Source organism: Sciurus vulgaris (assembly GCF_902686455.1).
Source record: "Sciurus vulgaris genome assembly, chromosome: 8".
NCBI classification, from domain to species: Eukaryota; Metazoa; Chordata; class Mammalia; order Rodentia; family Sciuridae; genus Sciurus; species Sciurus vulgaris.
This window is the reverse complement of record NC_136468.1, coordinates 109,847,038-109,867,279: the sequence shown is the minus strand read 5'-3', so window position 1 is coordinate 109,867,279 and position 20,242 is coordinate 109,847,038. Positions and strand designations below refer to the sequence as shown.

General features: G+C 31.9%; 1 protein-coding gene across 4 annotated transcripts in view; it reads left to right on the top strand.

Annotated features, from left to right (window-relative positions):
* The window catches only part of ZPBP (zona pellucida binding protein), a 106,697-nt gene that overhangs the window by 7,201 nt on the left and 79,254 nt on the right, over positions 1-20,242 (top strand). For 2 of the 4 annotated variants that reach the window (XR_013765510.1, XM_079149916.1), the window contains exons 3-4: positions 5,001-5,126; positions 12,671-12,820. Coding sequence is in view for 3 of the 4 variants with exons in the window: in XM_079149916.1 (XP_079006042.1) it covers positions 5,001-5,126; positions 12,671-12,820 (276 nt within the window). In the remaining variant the exon portion in view is untranslated. The remainder of the gene's footprint in view (positions 1-5,000; positions 5,127-12,670; positions 12,821-20,242) is intronic. The other 2 variants (XM_079149914.1, XM_079149915.1) reach the window with 2 other exon arrangements.

The window sequence follows — 20,242 nt, the reverse complement described above, 5'->3', positions numbered from 1 at the left end:
CCTTAATTTTTAGCCAGGTATTTGACAGTTCTACTTTAGAATTCACAGTATGCTATGCAGAATCTCAATTTCAGCTAGAGGTGAGAACATGAGGCTTCTTGGTATATACTGAGAGGGCACACTGTCGTTTGCATATATACAGCCTGGAGCATACATGTGGCCTTCTATTTTTTTAGGAATATGTCAGTTTTCTTAGTTCCTATGGAAATGTTACTCCACAGTTTTTCTCTTAAGCTTTTTGGTTAACTTATTACTTTCCCTAACTATTCCCCACCATATCAGCTAGTCAGTCACAAAGTCAAGGGAAGACAGCCTTGTGAGTGGGGTCTTTCAAGAAACTGCTAGACAAGTCTAATAATGACAATGACAGTTCCCTGGGAAGGAAGTTTGGGAGGTACTCTGATCTTCTTTGCCCCTTTGGGTGGTTGCTGGGCTGATGGTTCTCACTATAATTTAAGACAATTGTCAAGGATACTGCAGGACTAGGGAGAGGGGATAAGAAGAGGGCAAGTTAAAAATGCTATTAAGATCACCATTTTTTCACAAGTATCTTATTTTGCTAGAGCTGTTGTAACAAAGCACCACAGACTGAACAGCTTACACAGCAGCAGTAATCTCACAGTTCTGGAGAATAGAAGTCCACAATCAGCTGCTGTCAGGGTTGGTTTCTCTGAGCACTGTGAGGGCAAGATCTGTTCCTTGTGTTGTATATGGCCATCTCCCGATGTCTCCTCACATTGCCTTCCCTCTATATGTGTATGTCCAAATTTTTCCTTTTATAATATCATCAGTCATTCTGGATTTGGACCCAGGCTTAAGATTTTATTTTTATTTCCTTTATAGATTCTATCTCCAAAAAAATTCACATTCTCAGGAACTGGGGATTAAGACTTCAGCATAGGAATTTGAAGTGATAAAAGGAGAACAGTTCAACCCACAACACTGAGCTTCAATTGTTTTTCTTGTATAACTCTTTCCTAGCTTGCTTAAAGTTTTTGATTAATTTCCAGAGTTACTTTTCTGAAAAAAAAAAAAAAAAATGTTTGGAGTTCTTTACCCTGCCATGTTTGTTGATTTTACTAGCTATAACTTTTAAATCTAGATCATAAATAGTTATTTACAACTGATTTCCTTATTACTTCATTTTATTGAATAACACCAAATTTGTTCTTTGAATGAATTAATATTAAAATTCAGCAGATAGTGTTTTTATCAGAAGTAGACTATTTTTAGTTTTTTTAGACTGACATTTTTCTAGTAGTGGCTCCATAGTGTGCTGACTGCCTGGAATTTCTTCAGTGTCTTTTGTTGTGCAAGGTTGTAGCATCTGTTTGTGTTGGCCATTTTTCTGTTCTATGATCCTTTCTTTAACTTGTTCACATTTTACTTGTTCTATTAATGTCAGTTAGTTTTCTGTTTTTATTTACTCATGTATCTATTTGTTCAGCGAGCATTTTTTTAGATTTTTGTTGCATTTTCAGTTAATTTCATTTCTTGGTGCATATGATGAACACTATATATATATATATATCCATATATATACATATACATCATATATATACCATCATATATATATACATATATACAAAATATGTGTATATTTTGTACTTGTTCAAAAGTTTTCTGGGCCTATTATATTCAGGAGTAGTTGATAAGCATCATAGGACCTGAGCATTCTCCATTTCACTAAGATATAGCTCTTCAAAGTGGTTGCTGTAGTTCACATCTCCTCCAGCAGAGTTCAGGGGATTCCATTTTCCCTCATACTCACCAGCATAAAAATATTACCCAATTTTTCTTTTATTTGCTAAGCAAAAGCTTAAGCTGCCTCCATTCATTCTTTTTCTGGCTGTTTTCAAACAAGTTATTTCATATCATTCATATTCCATTTATAAATCCATCTTTGATTTTCTTTGTTGGAATATCTTCTTCTCAAGGTTAAATCTGTTAAGTTTATGTCGTATAGGATTGAACAGAAATTTTTACTATTATCTGAATTTAGTATTTTTATGTTTGTGCTTTTGGCATGAAAATAATTTTTCTATAATGTTAAGTCATAAAGGTATTATTTTAACCTTTCATTTAAGTAATTTAACATTGAACATTTTATTTAAATAATAATTTGTGTTCAGATTTTAGTTAACCTGGAATTTATTTGTATTTGGTATAAGGTATAAATCTAAGTTCATATTTGCATATGTGTATATATATGAAATTTTGCTATTATTTATTAATGACCATATTCTCTGTAGTGACTAGATACCTCTTCTATCAGATGTTTTTATACTTCTCTTTTTTCCCTAGACAGACTATTATTTGTTCATATACAATACTACTGTTTTATTTAGTGTAATCTTATATCTTACTAATTTTTATTGTTAGTCTTTCCTCTTCACTTTTAGAGAATTATGTTAGCAATTTATGAAACTTTAATCTTTCAAATACTCTGTGTGTGTGTGTGTGTGTGATGTGGATTGAACCCAGGCCCTTGAACATGCTAGGCCAATGCTCTATCACTGAGTTATAATCCCAGCTCCCAAATATATTTTAGAATCAGTGTTCAAGAATTTCTGGAAACATTTCTGAATTTTTGCTTAAAGTTATGGTGATTATATCATACACACACATATTATGGCAATAAATTGGCATTTAAAAAATTATGTGTATACTCCCATAATTTTTTTTTGAGTAACTTTGTCTTTTGCTAGAATCTGAAAATCTTCCTTGCAGAGGTCTTATTTGATTAGAGAATAGTTTCAATATATCATTCTCTGTTATCTCCCTTTTCATAACATGGTTTAATGTATTATTTTTGATACTCAGCAATATTATTTATTTTGCTATGTTGACATTGCATTGGGAACCTATTTTGGATTCACCTATAGGTGCTGTGATTGAAATATTTACAGGAGTTTTAGTGGGGGTTAGTGGAAAGACACAGTAATGGCATGGGTACTATCAAAAAAGCCAAAGTGGAAAGCACACATTTGTACTGAGTTTCCAAAGATGATTAGGTAATTACATGAATAAAATCACAAAGGAGTGATATTCAGTACTGCTTTGGTCTGATTAAGGCAGTGGATGTGAAAGGATGTGTGGTGAGATACATGTGAAAAATTAGGTCATGAGGAAAAGAGAAGCCAGTATGTGATGTCCAGGAGTGAAAATTTATGGGATGAGTTTTTATTCAAGATTAGAAAAGAAAAAAGAAGATTCAACAGAGAAACATAGGACAGAAATAAGAAAAAAAGAGCAGAAACTAAAAAGACCACAGAAGTGTGATACAGAGGTTAATGGAATCAATAACTGTCTTTGGAAATGTTAATAGATACATTTTTCATAAATTTTTTATGAGAAAATAATGAAAGTAGAAAAAAAGTGTTGCAAATGAAGATGGTGAAATAAAAAATCATTACAGTCTGAATAATTTTATTCTAGTAACTTGAATAACTATTAAAATATAAATATCTAAAATAGCTTTGATTATATTACTTAGTAGACTTGTAACCAAATTCAACCTTAATAATGCAAAATTTGTTTTCCTACTCTATTGTGGGGGAAAAAAAAGTATCATAGAAACAAATTACATATTTCCAAGGGAAAATTTACAGGAAGAAATCTGTCCAGTTCATTTCATGTGGCCATTATAACCTTAGATGTCTGATGTCTACCCTAATTATAATAAATACCAAATAATGAATATTAAATGTCATAATAAATGCTTAAAATGATAAAATAACTAGAAGTATAAAGAAATTATACACATTCCTATTTATGAACATATTCGCAAGGATCCTAAGAAAATGTTTGCAAATCATATCCAACAATAAGTAAAATAGCATTACCAATTAGATTTATTTCAGGAAGGTAATCTATTAATGTGAAGCATTCAGTTACCTTTTTTTCAAGAAGGGAAAAGCTATATGATCACTTCAAACATATAAAAATGTTAAAATTCAATACCAGTTTATGATAAACTAAATGACTTAGGAGTTTTCATAAGCTGTGAAGGGATATACATATGTGACAGTACTCTCAAGGAACATGTTTTATGGCAAAACATTGAAGGCAGTCTCTTTAAAGTTAAGGAGAATTTTCATTTTCAGAAACAATTTTTAATTTGTTTTATTTATGTATTTTAAATTTTTATTTAGAGGCAGGATCTTGCTGAATTACTTAAAGCCTTGCTAAATTGCTGAGGCTGACTTTGAACTCATGATCCTTCCTCAGCCTCCCAAGCTGCTGGGATTACAGGTGTGCACCACTGCACCCAGATAACAATTTTTATTTTAAGGAATCACAAAAATTTGTATAAGGTGAATCAGTGAAGAGTTGGCATTTTCTAAAACCCTACTTATGAGTGAATGCAAAACAATTGAATCTGTACAGTGTTCCTTTTGTATCCACTAAAGAATACAATTTTTGCTTGTCATGATTCTTTAAATTTTAAAGCAGAATGAGACATAGTGCTTAATTTTTAAACTTAAAAGTATGTATTTGTTAACTTGTATGGGTTAGAGATAGTGCCTGTGGATTATTTAATCGAATACATTGTGCTGTATCATTGTGAATAATGTATTATTCCTCTAACCTGAACAATTTATTTTTAACCTCTGCTCGTTTTAATGTCTTTGTAATACATATCAAGTCTAGATAAAGAAGCATCTTAATTTCATGTAATATAAATTATACTCTGAGGATATAGTCAATATATGCGGGCTCTGAATAAAATGTACCAGTGCATTATGTTCATGTCGAGGACACGTGCACACATGTTCACTAACACACATGTGCCAACACATATACACAAAATACATTATATCGTTTTAATGTCAGTTACATAGTTGCAGTGAAATTCAACTCTAACCATCAAGTAATACAAGAAAATAATCCAAAGACATATTGCAAGAGAATATAACCCAAACTATAAAAATATAAGGTATTATACAGAAAAAAAGAACATGAAATATATTTGGAACATTTTATTATTTTATTTTCAGTGAAAGTATATGTCATGCTCCATCAAAAGAGTCCACATGTGCTATGTGTAACCCAACGACTGAGAAATTCCGAACTGATAGATCCGTCATTCCAATGGCATGGGCCGAAAGGAAAAATTGTTTCAGGTAGGATTTTCTTTTGGCTATCATAATTAAAGAGAAGTATCTGAAGTGTACTCAGAGTTTAAAAAAACAGTGCTTATATCTCACCTATTTCCTCAGCTATTTTCTTTGTAATTTCTTTCTGGATAGGTCTACATTAGATGGTGTTACTGTATTTTACTTTCCTTTATTCAACAGAGAGACATACCACAAGATTGAACTATTTGGAGAGTTCTCAAAACATCTCTGTTCCAAAAAATGTTTTTTCTCCCCACACAGAAATTAATTTATATATCTGACTTTGTCATTTTGTCTATTTACCTTCATATTTTAGTTTGAAATGAATATTTTACTTGTATTCTGTTTCTAATTTGATAAAAGCTTGTATATTTTTATAGTGTAAAACATATAAATTACCTTAGATGGTTTTATTTATACCTTTGCTAGCAGTATGGACTAATGAATTTAATACTAAAGATATGTTCAATGAAGTGCTTAATCATTATTACATATCCTTAGAGGAAAGTTGTGTTTTTTAATTTACCGGGTTTCCTTGTCTTTCCTTTTTAAAACCATTTATGGATTAGAGATAATACCTGTGGATTACAATCTGTAGGGTTACATTACTTATCATGGATGAAGAAAAGTATAATTATTCAAGAGTCTTTCTAAAGAGACTTTTATAGGAAATATTTATTTTAACATGTTTTAATTCATATTTTTATTTAATTGAGGGATGTGAGTTTTTATAATACTAATACTCATTCATAGTCTAAGCTTTAAAGAATCAGTCTGCTCTCTAGGTGAGGTGAAGGTTCTTTGAAAGTGAGTTGTCTAGTATTTGTTAGTCAATGACTCCTTGGTAGATGCTATTGTTCTAGGTTTTATGGGAGATAAAAACGTGAGATATAACTTCTGCTTCACTACAGTAACATAGTAGGAACAGTTGTATTGTGTATTCATGGAATTGGGTCAGTAAAAGAAATCCTAAGAGGTGTGGTAGCTTGTTTAAATCAGCAAAATGATTAAGGTGTAAAAATACTTGATACTAAAAATATAATAAATTATATTTTTGTTGTTCCCGGATATTAGCATATAATATAATACAAAAATATAATTTAAATACATTCTGTGCTATATTGAAACTGAAATTAAAAAATGGAAACATTTAAGTGTCAAATTTTTCTGTGTGTTTGTTAGTCCTTTGATTCGGAAATTGAAATTTGAAACATTTTTTTCTCTAAGTTGGCATGCCAGATTTTGTTAGCAGTTTATACTACAAAGTTTAGTATGTAATTCAATTTATCCTTTAAGTATAGTATATAATTCAATTTTTCCTTTAAGTAGGAGCAGCAATTTATTTTATTTACTTTCATAATGGAAAAATAGATTCTCAGAAATGTAATTATTTCCAGATAAGGATAAAATCACATTAATACAATGTTTTTTATGCATAAAAACTATTGTCAGGGGATTCTGATATTCTAACTTTGTGATTGTGACATCATATAGTTCATTGTCTATCAACTTTTAAAGTTATTAATAATGCTTGTCACTTTTTATTTCAGAAAGAATTGCTAAATCTCTAATTTTCTTAAAGTTTGTAAAAGAGGAGTGCTTTGGACTGTAGCTGAAAGTACACTGCACTTTAGTTATTTATAGATTATTCTAAAGACAGTTTGACTAAAATTGAGCCAAAGAAATCATAGATTATGTAATTACTTGTACATTCCTTTGGGAAAATATATTCAATTGTTTAGATATGTTGTGAAATATAGTGGACAATTCTTAGATTTGTTCAGTCTCTCTTATTCAAGTATTTATTTACAGAGGTATTACACATCTTGTGAAAAGTTATATACTTCCTACTCTAACCCTTATAGTACCAGAGTTATCTCTTTTTGATGCATGAATTTTTCCACTTTTCTTAATGTTTATACAAATTTTATACAAATATATATATAAGCATATATACACTTATGTGTTTTGATTTTTCCCTATAATCTACCCTTATCATGCTTAAAAATAATATCATAGATTATTATACCCTAATTTTCTATATTGAAATATATATATATACAAATGTTTATAAGATATATGGAAGTTTTCAAGCACAGTAACACAAACATCCTTGAACCTAAAAGTTAACATTATACTGTTACCAAGACTGGACTTCCCAATAAGTTGCTTTAAAATCTCTTTCCTATATTTTCAAACCCCACCAGGCAAACACTGTCCTGAATATTTGAAATTTTATTCTTTTCCTTTTCTTTGTACATTTACTATATAAATTTATACATGTGTACCTTCTTTTATATATTCTAAAAGTGTATATTTTGGCTTAGTTATTGTGAAATTTTTTCACATTTTTCTTTCACCCCCTCTGTCAGTGTTCTTATTAATAATGAATAAAAATTATATATATTTAAGGTATACATGTGATATGTTAATATAGGTACATGTAGTGAAATAATTGCCACAATCATGCTATTAACAGCCATTATTCATTATTGCCTTTTTTTCTAGTGAGAACACTTAAGATCTTTACTCTATTAGCAGAATTCAAGTATACAGTACATTATTGTGAACTGTAGTCATGATGATATACATCATTTCCAGAAATTATTTATCTTATAATTGAAAGTTCATGCCCTTGCACCAACAACTGGCAGTTTATCCCATCTCTGTACCCTAATAATGACCCTTCTCTTCTGTTGTATAGTTTGGCTTTTTTAGATTCCACACATAAGTAACATCATGCATATATGTCTTTCAGTGTCTGATTTATTTCACTTAATAATGAATTTTATAAAATAATATCAGTATATAATTGTTACTATGTATGAGATAGTATTCTAAGCAATTTACACATATTCTTTATTTAATTTCCACAATAAGCTTTTCTAGTAAGTACAGCAACTTTCTTTCTCCATTTTAAATATGGGAAAACACAGGTATTGAATGAATAAGGTATATTCCTAAAGTCAAATGTCTTTGCAGTCTGATTTCAGAGTTTATAGATACAGTCTCAATGAGGAAGGAATAGGATCATCACCATTTTATGAATTTTGGTAGTTTGCATCTTCAGGGAAGTCATCCAGCTTGTTGGATTGTTTAGTTTGTTGACTTTATGTGTACAAAGTTGTATTAGAAAAGTAGTTGTAATATTTTCTTATCTTTTTAATATATTCAGGATATATGGCAATATGGCCCTATTTCCTCCTGATTGTGTCATCTTTGTTTTTGTTCTCTCTGGCTACATGTTCAAAACTGTATCACCTTTTTGAAGGACTGGTTTTTGGTTACATTGATTTTCTCGTTATTTTTCTGTTTTCAAAATATTGATTTGTTTTATCTGTATTATTTCGTTTTGTTTCCTTTGTGTTTAATTTGCAAGTCTTTTTCTTTTGCTGGCTTTAGAATTCTGGATTGGCAGTTTTTTTTTCTTTCAACATTCTAAAGATGACACTTATTTTTGCTAGCATGATTTCTAATGGGAAGTCTGCTGTATTTCTTATCTTTGTCCTTCTGTAATTGATGTACTATCTTTTTCTAATATCATTTACTTTTCATTTTTGGTGATTTAATTGTATTTTCTTTCTTTTTGGTATTGGTGATTGAACTTAATAATCACTGAGCTGTATCCCCAGCCCTTTTTATTTTTTTTATTTTTGTCTTCAAATACCTTTTTGCCACCCTGTCTTCTAAAATTCCTTGATATTCTATCACGCTTACACAGTTCTTTTTTAATATAGTTCTGTAGATCTCATATTTTCCTTTTTTCTTCTTATGTTTCAGGTTGAGTAATTTCATATTTTTAGTATTTCTGTTAGATCATTTCTGTAGTTTGAATTTCTCTTCTAAAATTGCTTAACTGATATTACATGTTGTCTATTTTCTAGTATATCTTTTATCACACTCTAATTATTTTAAATTAATCATTGATAATTTTGATACCTATGCCATAAAAGAGTCTTGTCCTCAGCATTCCTTGTTATCTTGTGAATGTGCCATTTTTTTTGCCTTTTCATATGCCAATTTTTTATTGAAGGTGGACATCTTGAATAGGACAATGGATGTTTTTCTGCTTTGAGATAAACATTCTTTAGTGTTGAGGTTTGTGTTAATTTAGTAAAAACTTTTCAGTCTTTGATACAGGTTGTTGCTATGACTATATTCAGTGCATTGAATGCTCAAATACTCTTAACATGTTTCAGCTACAGTGTGATTCATTAGAAATTTTTTCCAGTGTGTAATCTTTCCTTGATTTTCTAATTTTGAACCGTTGCTCAGAAACTTTCTTGCAGTTCTGCCAGCTTTATTCCATTCCTGTTTTTTTTTAGTTAAACCACTGTTAGTGATTGGTAATTCAGAGGGAGGTACATTCTCTGAGCTGATTTAGTTTTAATCTTTGGCAAGCATAGGGTCTCAGTTTCTTGGGAATTTGGCCTTCATGATTGCTGCAGTTCTTCTTCCAGCTTAATCTGACCTAGCACTTCTTCCTGACTGTTTTCAAGGATGAAACTTTTCTCCTGTTTCCTGTTTCTTAAGCTGCAACAAGTTTCTGTAGAACTGTAGGTGACAGTTTCTGTCTTCTCTCTCTGTATTAAAGCTTTGTTCCATTGGGAGGTGTGGGAAAAATGGGAATAGGTAGAGTTTTGGCAAGGCTTACATTACTCTAGCCAGTCCGTATGGAAAGCTTGCTCAAGTTTCCCCTGATGTTTCCTGTTAGCACTTGGAGGAGTTTGTGAATCAAAAACCTGTAACATTGCACAACTTCCTACTCTGTGATCCCCAGAGGGTTAATATGCTCACATTGGTCTTCACTTGGGTTTTAACAATTCATCAAAAATTTTTGGCTCAATCTTTTTATCATGTTAGTTAAATTTCTGTTGCTGTAACAAAATGCCTGACACAAACAGCTTAAAAGGAAGAAGGATGTATTTTGATCCCTAGTGTTGGAGGTTTCAGTTCATAATCTGTTGGCCTGTTTGTAGACCTTTGGTGAGGCAGGGCATCATGGCCAGGACATGTGGTAGAACAAAGCTATGCACTGTATGGCAGCTGTGAAGCTGAGTGTCACTTTCATAACCAAATTACTCTCTCCCAAAATCTGTTAAGCTGTGAATATATAAATGAACTAATTCATTGAGGTCAAAGTCCCTATGACACTGTCATCTCCCAAAGACCACATTTCTGAACCTTGCTGCACACTGGGGACCAAGCCCTTAGCTATGAGTTTTTGGGGGACATTTTGGATCCAAACCATAGCAACTACTTATGTAGCAGCTGAAGCAAATTCTCAGATCCTCCTTCTTCCTTTAGGCCCTATCTATTCTCAGTTATGTCCTGCCACCTCAATTCCATTATAGATCAAGAAAAATTATTAATTGGCAGGGATTTTTTAGGTTTTTCCTTATTATAATCATGTGTTTGGTACTCTTACATTCATTTTCCTTTTCTGAGCTGAAACCAGAAGTATAAACCTATTTCAAAAATAATTAGCTGTAATTAAGTTACACTTAAATTTTGTTAATTTTGGAACTTCAAGACATGGACTTCTAGAGATCTGGTTTAATTTTTTTAGATAAGCTGGAAAGGAAGAAGTGCTAACTTTAATGAAACATTTATTGAATATCTGTTGTCGCATAAGTTCTTAAACTATCTTGTTATCAATGTCAATTACATAGCCCTTAGCTTCATAAATTTCCATTTAGACTTAGTCACTTAAGGATCTATGAAACGATCACTGACAAGCAATATTGAAGAATGAGTTGTTCTGTGGGGTATGACATTCTCTGGATTCCTTGTAAATGGGTGGTTTTAAATTTTTTTTTATAGTCAGATGGCATTTTATTATAGTTTTAATGGTACTCAGTTTTCTGACCTCATAATATTTACATTTGTAGTAGATATTGAAATAGATATTTTGACACATTTGTTGATACTTTTCCAGTGGCAAACTTCCATTTCAAAAATTACTGCTAGGAAATATATGACTTCATTGATAATTTATTTAAAATTTACAGGCGTTTTTGTTGTATTACTGTGAGGCATTTGTTTCTGTTGAGATAGATGGCAAGCACTTGAAAGCTCTTAGTCTATTTTAGAAGCCTTAACATGTTAAAATTAATATGTAATCTTTCTTAAAAGATATTCATGGAAAAAGGTATTACAATAGAAGTGTATTCTAAATTTATATCATGTTTTCAGCTTCATTTAGAATACATAAATGGGAGTTCTCAAGGCATATTGCTCTATGTAAATTGCTTGAGGGTGGATATATCCATCATTTATCCTTCAGTATCTGAAGCAGGGTTTTACATGTACTAGTAACTCAATCAGTATTTATAAAACAAATTAATAATGAAAATTTCAGCATTAAGAATACTCATCTTTGTCTTAGTTTGAAGAAATTTTTCAACTTAAAATTTACAAATATTTAAACATTTACTTAAAATAGGAAAAGGTAGACAATCATTTCCTGAGGTAATGCAATTCTAATGAATGCAATATTAATAATTAGGTAAATTTTAATGTATGGAAAGTCTCTGAAACAAAACTGTAGTTATGAACTTTCAGAATAAAACCTTATTTGCATAATTATATATAGACTTTGCAAGTACCTTCACCTTTAGTATAACTGTTACATAGAACAATTCTGTATGAAGTAGACTATCAAATGTCATGATTCTTCATTGTACAAATGAAAGAGCTGTACTTCAAAAAGATTAAGTGGTTAACAAAGGTTACACAGTTTCTGAGAAGTGAAAGGTAGTTCTCAAATCCAGGGCTTAATGCCTCAAAGGCAGATTTATTTATTTTCTATTTTACAACATAGCTTTATTCTTGTGTGATTCTTTATAAGACATGTTGAAGCAAAATGCGAATTTACGTCCAAATCTAACTCCCAACATTGCACCTCTGTTATTGTGTGACCTTGGGCAAGTCAGATAATCTAATATCCTTTATGTTTTTCTTTTTCACCCCTCAAAGTTATAGTTCAAATTTTGCTTTATATTCTGTGTAGTGACAGAAATCTCTGTTAATGATAGTATTCTGTTAGCCTTTGTTCTACTGTTTTATCAGTTTTATATGCAGTTTGTAAACTTATTGAAGTCATACATAATTCATCATTTAAAAACATGTAATATTTTATATAGTATATATATCTTCATGTATTTTGTATATATATTTATTTTATAATATAATATGTATAATACATATGTGTATGCACATATATGTATATATATTTGTGTTTATATGTACTATATTTCTGATAGTGCTCTGCTCAATGCAAAGAGTAAATTAGGGAGCTCATTATATTCATTCCATTGTTAAATTTCTTAACCACACAGTTGATGAACTTTGATTAGTGAAAATCTGACACTAAGAAGGTCATCCTGACACCCACTGTCAACTAGTACTAGAAGCAATATAAACATTGCCCCCCAACTCATTCTAAAGACAATGTAGATAAATTTTGATGGTTTGACTCTGCTTAAAAACTGTTTTGTATTTTACCTGTCTTATGTAATTTAAGCAACTGTATCTTATTGCTTTATTAGAAAACAGCACTGCACAAGTAACATCCACAGGAAGCCTTATATTTCAGAACTTCGAGGAGGCTATGAGTGGAGTTTACACATGTTTCCTTGAGTATAAACCTACTGTGGAAGAAATTGTTAAAAATCTTCAACTAAAATATCTTGTATATGGTAAGAAATGAATTTAATTTTATATCATTTCTTCTCTTTTTTATTTTTTATTTTTTTGGTACTGAGGATTTAACCTAGAGACAGTCTACCAGTAGCTATATCCCAAGCCTTTTAATTTTTTTAAATTTTGAGACAGGGTCTCACTAAGTAACTTAGGGCCTCCCTAAGTTGGTGAGGCGTACCTGGAATTTGTGATCCTCTTGCCTCAGTTTCCTGAGTTGGTGGGATCACAGGCATACGCAGCCATACCTGGATTAGTATTTCTTAATGTTTTAAAATACTTTAATAGTTTAAGTTTTGTTTTAAAGGAAATTTGCTATTTTAGTCTTTTTTTAATTAAAAAAATCTACTATGTATATTTTACTTTGTGCAGTTTATTGGGGTTAGGGCACAGAATAGTTAACAGGGCCTAGAATTTTGTTTTGTTTTGTTTTTTAGGGGAATGTCACCATGTATACAGATATATTTGAGTGCATTAATGAAATTAGGGGCTGTATAAATCATGTTTCCTATGATGATGATGTTGATTTAGTGTGTATTGCTTTTAAATTCTAAGTACCATGTTAATAGTACACTGCCATTTCCCAAATGAGGAAAAGGTAGCACATTGTACATTCCTTTCGTAAACGTTTGATAATTAATGCATAGAATTGGGAAAGAAATGCACTTGATTTTATCTTTGAAAGACTCAGTTTGGATTTCTGCTTTCTAGAACTGTAAGATAATAAATGTGCTATTTAGGCAATAAAATTTGTGGTTATGTGTTGCAGTAGTGTTGTGATTTGGATATGAAGTGTTCCTCAAAAGCTCATGTATGAGGCAATAGAAGGTTTAGAGGAGAAATGATTGGGTTATGAGAGTCTTAACCCAATCAGTGAATTAATCCCTCGATGGGGATTAACTGATTGGTAATTGAAGGAGAGTAGGGTGTGGCTGGAGGAGGTAGGCATTAGGGACATGGCTTTGGAGTTTATATTTTGTACCTGGAGAATGTAGTCTTTCTCTCTGCTTCCTAATCACCATGTGAGCTGCTTTCCTCTTTCACATTCTTCCACCATGATGTTATGCCTCACCTTGAGCCCCAAGGAATGAGCCAGCTATGGATTGAGACCTCTGCCTCTCATGAAGATAATCCTCCAGCTGGGAGCTAGGGTCAGAGAGAGCCCTGTGATCTCTATATCAGTCTGGTGTGGAGTCTTCATCTCTTCTGCTGTGCTGAGAGACAGAAAGGGAATAATTTTTGGCACAAATACTTGGTTCACATACTTATTGTTCTTTCTGACTTTTGTTAGATTTTCTTGAGTAAATGTTTATTTACTCTATGTTCTTTAAAAATAATTTATATCAGTTTTGTTGAAGAATAGGTTCATAGAGCTTCTCTAGCTATGTCAGGAAATCTGTCTCCTGTAGTTACTTTTTAATATAGTTGTTGTATTATTTGATTTGCCCTTTATTCTTGTATACATTGTGGAGATTCATATTCTTCAACAGACAATTTAATCCAACTCTCCATATTAATTGACATGAAGATATTTATTGTGTTTTATGTAATTGTGTCTTTTAAAATTGTTTAGTTTTTTAACCATCAGTGTGTAGATTTTATCTAAATTAGATTTCTGAAAATATTTCAGTAGTTCATCCTTCTCTTATCTTTTTCTGTTCTCTTCCTTATCTTCTTTCCTTGTGTTGCCATCTCTAACTCGAGTTGAACAGTTGTCTCATTAGGGCGGGTGTATGAAAGATGGTGGAATGAAACAGACATCATTACCCTGTGTACGTGTATGATTACATGAATGGTATGAATCTACATTGTGCAAAACCATAGAAATGAAAAGTTGTGGGGCCGGGGAGATAGCTCAGCTGGTAGAGTGCTTGCCTCACAAGCACAAGGCCCTGAGTTTGATCCCCAGTACTGCCAAAAAAAAAAAAAAAAAAAAAAAAAAAAGAAATGAAAAATTGTATCCCACTTGTGTACAATGAATCAAAATGCAGTCTATAAAAATAAAAAAGATATAAAAATATTCTTTTTTCCTTTATGTTAATTATAATTCAGGCTATACATGTACTTTCCATTACTATTTTAACTTCATCCCACTATTTTTGTTACATTAATTATTATCATTTCTAAATATTTGGTTGTATCTACTGTGACTTCATTTCTAACCCATTTGTTACTTATTGTTTTATTTGTTTAAAAATTTTTGAGAGATTTTTGCTTGGAACAGTGGTGTATGTCTATAATCCCATTGGCTTGGAAAACTGAGGCAGGAGGATCACAAATCCAAAACCAGCCTCAGCAACTTAGCAAGACCCTGTCACAAAGAAAGAAAAAAGCAGGTGGGATAGTTCAGTGGTTAAAGTGATTCAATCCTTGGTACAAAACAAAATTGAGAGATATTAATTGTTGCTTTTGTATTTTTACTTCACTGTGTCAGAAAATGTGATTGAACTAAATATTGGATTTTGGGATTTTGATTTGTTGACTTTTCCCCAGTGGAAGACTCTCTTCTTAACATTTCAACTTATTTTTATTATATTACACTAATTAAATGTATTTGCAGTATTAGGGCTTCTTAATTTATCATCCGTGTTTTTAAATTTGTCTTTTATATATTAAAATCTCTTTAAACATGATGTGTTTTAGGTACTCTTGTGCAGTTTACGGAAACTTTATTTAGGTATGTTATGTCTGAAATTTAATTTGTCCTGTTCACTTAAATTGTTTACTTTTTAACATTGATGACTTTTATCTTTTGTATTTCAGTGACTATATTTTCTGTTGTCTTCACTTGTTATTTTTATAATAGTATCTGTTTTTGTTTTATAAATTCTTATTTTTAATTCTTTCCCTTCTTTAACATTTACAGGATTTATTTTTTAAACTTTTTATTACATTTTCGTGATGTACATAAACTTGTGTTTATCCTTATTATCAATGCAATAGTTTTACTGTATAGTGGATGTAAAATGCTGTATTACTCATGGTTTGCATTTTTAATGCTATTAACTCTGAATATATCTCTGAAAATATGTTCACTTTTCCTTATGGTATTTTTCTTTTCATATATTTTGTCTGTTTTCCTAAGTTGTAGTGTTCTTGCTTGTTTCTAATTCCACTAAGAATTTAATAGATAAGTTATTTTCAGATGGTCTGGAGTCCCTGAGACAACTTTTAAGGGGTTAGTAAGTTGAAAACTAAGGTTATAAATATTTTCCACTTGTATTATATTGGTAGTTGTACTTATGGTGGGTAAACTATGGACACTTTATCAGAAAGCAAGTTATTGGTACTGAAATTTACAAATACGCAATGTTTTCTTCACTGAAAAGCAAGCACAGTTTAAAAAAAAACCCTGTTTTTATACAAAATATTCCATAAACACAGTTTCACTTAGGAGTACCTTTAAAAATGAAGCATGAATACATGTCTCTTGAATACACATATTTTTCATAGTCTGCGAAGAAATGGAAAGTACAAAGTAAGTCTTCATACTACAGTATGATGTAATCTTAAGGAAAACTCTTATGTAATTATATGAAATACACATCACTTTTTTAGCATAGAACCATTTGTAGTGTAAGAACAACTGACAGCTTGGAGGTAATTGTTAATAGTGATAACACTGAACTTTTTAAGTGGAAATTAGAATTTTGGAAACCCTGTCCCTACCATCATGAGCTTGATGGCTTCCTCATACCTGAAGACAGCTGAGTTTGATAATAATAAATCACTTCTTTTGACATTGTTTAATGGAATTGGTCAGTATTTGGAAACTTTATGTATAGTGAACCAACAGTGTTTGAATGACTTGAACATAATATTAAAATCACTACATGGGCAGAAAATATTCAAAGTGCTAGAGACTTAAGCCATAAAGAAACATAAAATTATGGCATTTGCAGGTAAATGGATGGAGTTGGAGAATATCATGCTAAGTGAAATAAGCCAATCCCAAAAAACCAAAGACCGAATGTTTTCTCTGACAAGTGGACAATGATACATAATGCAGCAGGGGGTGGGTAAGGGAAGAATGAAGGAAGGATGGATTGCGTAGAGGGAAATGAGGGGTGCATAGGGGATGGGGGAAGGAAAGATAATGGAATGAGACATTGATCATTACCCTTTGTACATGTATGATTATAAAAAGGGTGTGACTCTACTTCATATACAACCAGAGAAATGAAAAGTTGTACCGCATTTGTATACAATGAATCAAAACATTTAAAAAAAATGCTAGAGACTAATGGATGGACACTTCATTAATATGGTTTCAGATTACACCATGCAACAAATTTTTAAGGAATTCCTCACTTGTTGCACTTGTTGTAATGTCAGAAAAGAACCTTCACAGTTATCTGAGAAGACTCTTGAAATGCTTTCTTTCCTGTTACATACCTATATGAGAAAATATTTTCTTTATGTTCTTCAAATAAATACATTACATCAGCTTGAATGCAGAAGTGAGTGTAAGAATATAGTGGAATTTTATGAAACCAGGCCTTTAAAAAATGGCAAAATACAAAGCAATACTATTTTCTCTTTGATTGTTTTTGAAAAGATATTGTTCCTAAATCGTTTTTATGATATTTAGTAGATTTATTTTTATTTTTAATGAGTATTTATTTTAAAAGTGTTTCTGTTTTAATTTCTAGTACTGCATATATTGTATATATAATCCAAATGGAAGTTCTTTTGTGATACTCAGTAATTTTTTAAAAATGTAAAAGGAACCTAAGACCAAGAGTTTAGAGGATACCTGCTATAGAATTTAATCACTTGTCATCTATTTAAGATATTGCTTCTTTGAATTATATAATTTCTCTGTTGACTTTGTCATTTTTATCATTCTAACTTTTTCTAGACTCACCTTTTTTTTCTTTCTAAGTTTCTGATTTTAATTAGAGAATTTTAGTGTATAAGCTGTTGGAGGGGTCTCTGCATGTTAGTTGATTCCTTACGATTATGTAGGGGACATAGCATATAGTTGTATCATAGGTGAGGTGAAAGATAAACAGCAGGATCAGCAGGGGCAAAGAGGCATAGGCCGGAGGCAGGAGAAATCTTTGTACAAGATCCCTATACTTTCCTTCACAGAGGAATCACATGGAACCTTCTCCTTTCTCCAGCAGTGAAAATCCAGTAATGAGCCATGTTTCTACCCAGGGATGCAGTGGAATCTCAGTAGCCAGTGTTAATACGGAACTAGTCATGTGCCTAGGCATCATCAGCCTGCCAACTATAAAAAAATCAAGTCTCTGAGAAGACAAACAGGTGTTCAGTGCCTCAAGTGAGAAATAGTTTTATGATGAGGGGGAAAAATCCCATCTGTTTAGGGAAATGTTTACTAGCCAAAAGTCAACCCTAAAGTCTCTGTTCTGCTGTTAACTGTTATATGCATGAGTTTATCCTGTAATATTGTGTGTGTCTGTGTATATTTTGACTGGGCATTCAGAGGAGGGCACTTTTGAGACAAGAGTGTTTTGGCAGGATTTTGTCTTATATTCAGACTTCTGCCTCCAGTAATAACTTGATATGCAGCAAATTTCTGGAGAGGAAAAGTTGCTCCTTTAAGTCCACAGACTGAGAGGTACTTGCTTTGTCTCCATTCATATGAGACTTACTTTATTTTCCAGCTCTGAATCCTTGTGCTCAATTATTTTATGTGATATTTGTACATATTACATATCTTTGATATTATGAATCATGGTGTAGTTTATGGATATATATGATAAATGTGTGCTTTATTTATTATATGCTATAGTTGAATCAGTAAGCACATGGCAGATTTATAAGATTTGTGTCTAGGTGTGTCCCTTGACCCTTGTTTTCAGTATTGTTTACTCTTTGATGAACCTCTTTCACATAGTGACATCTTTTTTTTTGTTTTTACTTTATAGAATATTTTTCTTATTTGTCCCTTGGTTAACTTCACTGTTTATTCTCTCCTTCTGCAACTCTCTTTGTTTGGTATTGGTTATCTTGGATCTCTTTTCCTTGTTTTATGTTGCTCTTATAGTTGTGTTTCACAGATAGCCTCTTCAACAAATGGTGCCGGGAAAACTGGAAATTCATATGCAGCAAAATGAAACTAAACCCCTATGTCTTGCCCTACACAAAACTCAATATAAAATGTATCAAGGACCTAAGAATCAGACCAGAGACCCTGCATCTAATAGAAGAAAAAGTAGGTCCAAATCATCATCATGTCAGTTCAGGACCAGACTTCCTTAACATGACTCCCAAAGCACAAAAAATAAAAGCAGGAATCAATAATTGAGATAGATTCAAACTAAAAAGCTTTTTCTCAGCAAAAGAAGCAACAATGTGAAGAGAGAGCCTACAGAATGGGAGAAAATCTTTGCCACACATTCTTTAGGTAGAGCACTAATCTCCAGAATCTATAAAGAACTCAAAAAACAGCACACTGAGAATACAAATAACCCAATCAACAAATGGGCTAAGGAAATGAGCAGACACTTCACAGAAGATCTACAAGCAATCAACAGATATATGAAAAAATGTTCAACATCTTTAGTAATAAGAGAAATGCAAATCAAAACTACCCTAAGATTCCATCTCACCCCAATTAGAATGGCAATTATCAAGAATACTAGCAACAATAGGTGTTGGCGAGGATGTGGGGGAAAAGGTACACTCATACATTGCTGGTGGGGTTGCAAATTAGTGCAGCCACCCTGAAAAATGATGTGGAGATTCCTTAGAAAACTTGGAATGGAACCACCATTTGACACAGCTATCCCACTCCTTGGCCTATACCCGAAGGGCTTAAAATCAGCATACTACAGTGATACAGGCACATCAATGTTCATAGCTGCTCAATTCACAATAGCTAGATTATGGAACCAACCTAGATGCCCTTCAATGGATGAATGGATAAAGAAACTGTGATACACACACACACACACACACACAGAGTGGAATATTATTCAGCCATAAAGAATAATGGCACTTACAGGTAAAAGGATGCAGTTGGAGAATATCATGCTAAGTGAGATAAGCCAATCCCATAAAACCAAAGGTGGAATGATCTTTCTGATAAGCAGATGATGATACATAATGGGGTATGTATCATCAAGGATGGAGGGAGTCAAGAATGGAGGAAGGATGAATTGTATAGAGGAAAAAGAGGTGTGGGGAGGGGTTGGGGGAAAGGAAAAATAACAGAATGAGACAAACATCATTACCCTATGTACAAGTATGATTACACAAATGGTGTGACTCTACTTTGTGTACAACCAGAGAAACAACAATCGTATCCCATTTGTGTACAATGAACCAAATAAATTTTAAAAAATAATTAACTAAAAAAAATTATCTAATGCTCACTACATTGACTTATTTTAGGTACTTTTTCCTTGCTTTTTGTTTAATTTTACTGTGGCAATCTTGGATTTCCCCAA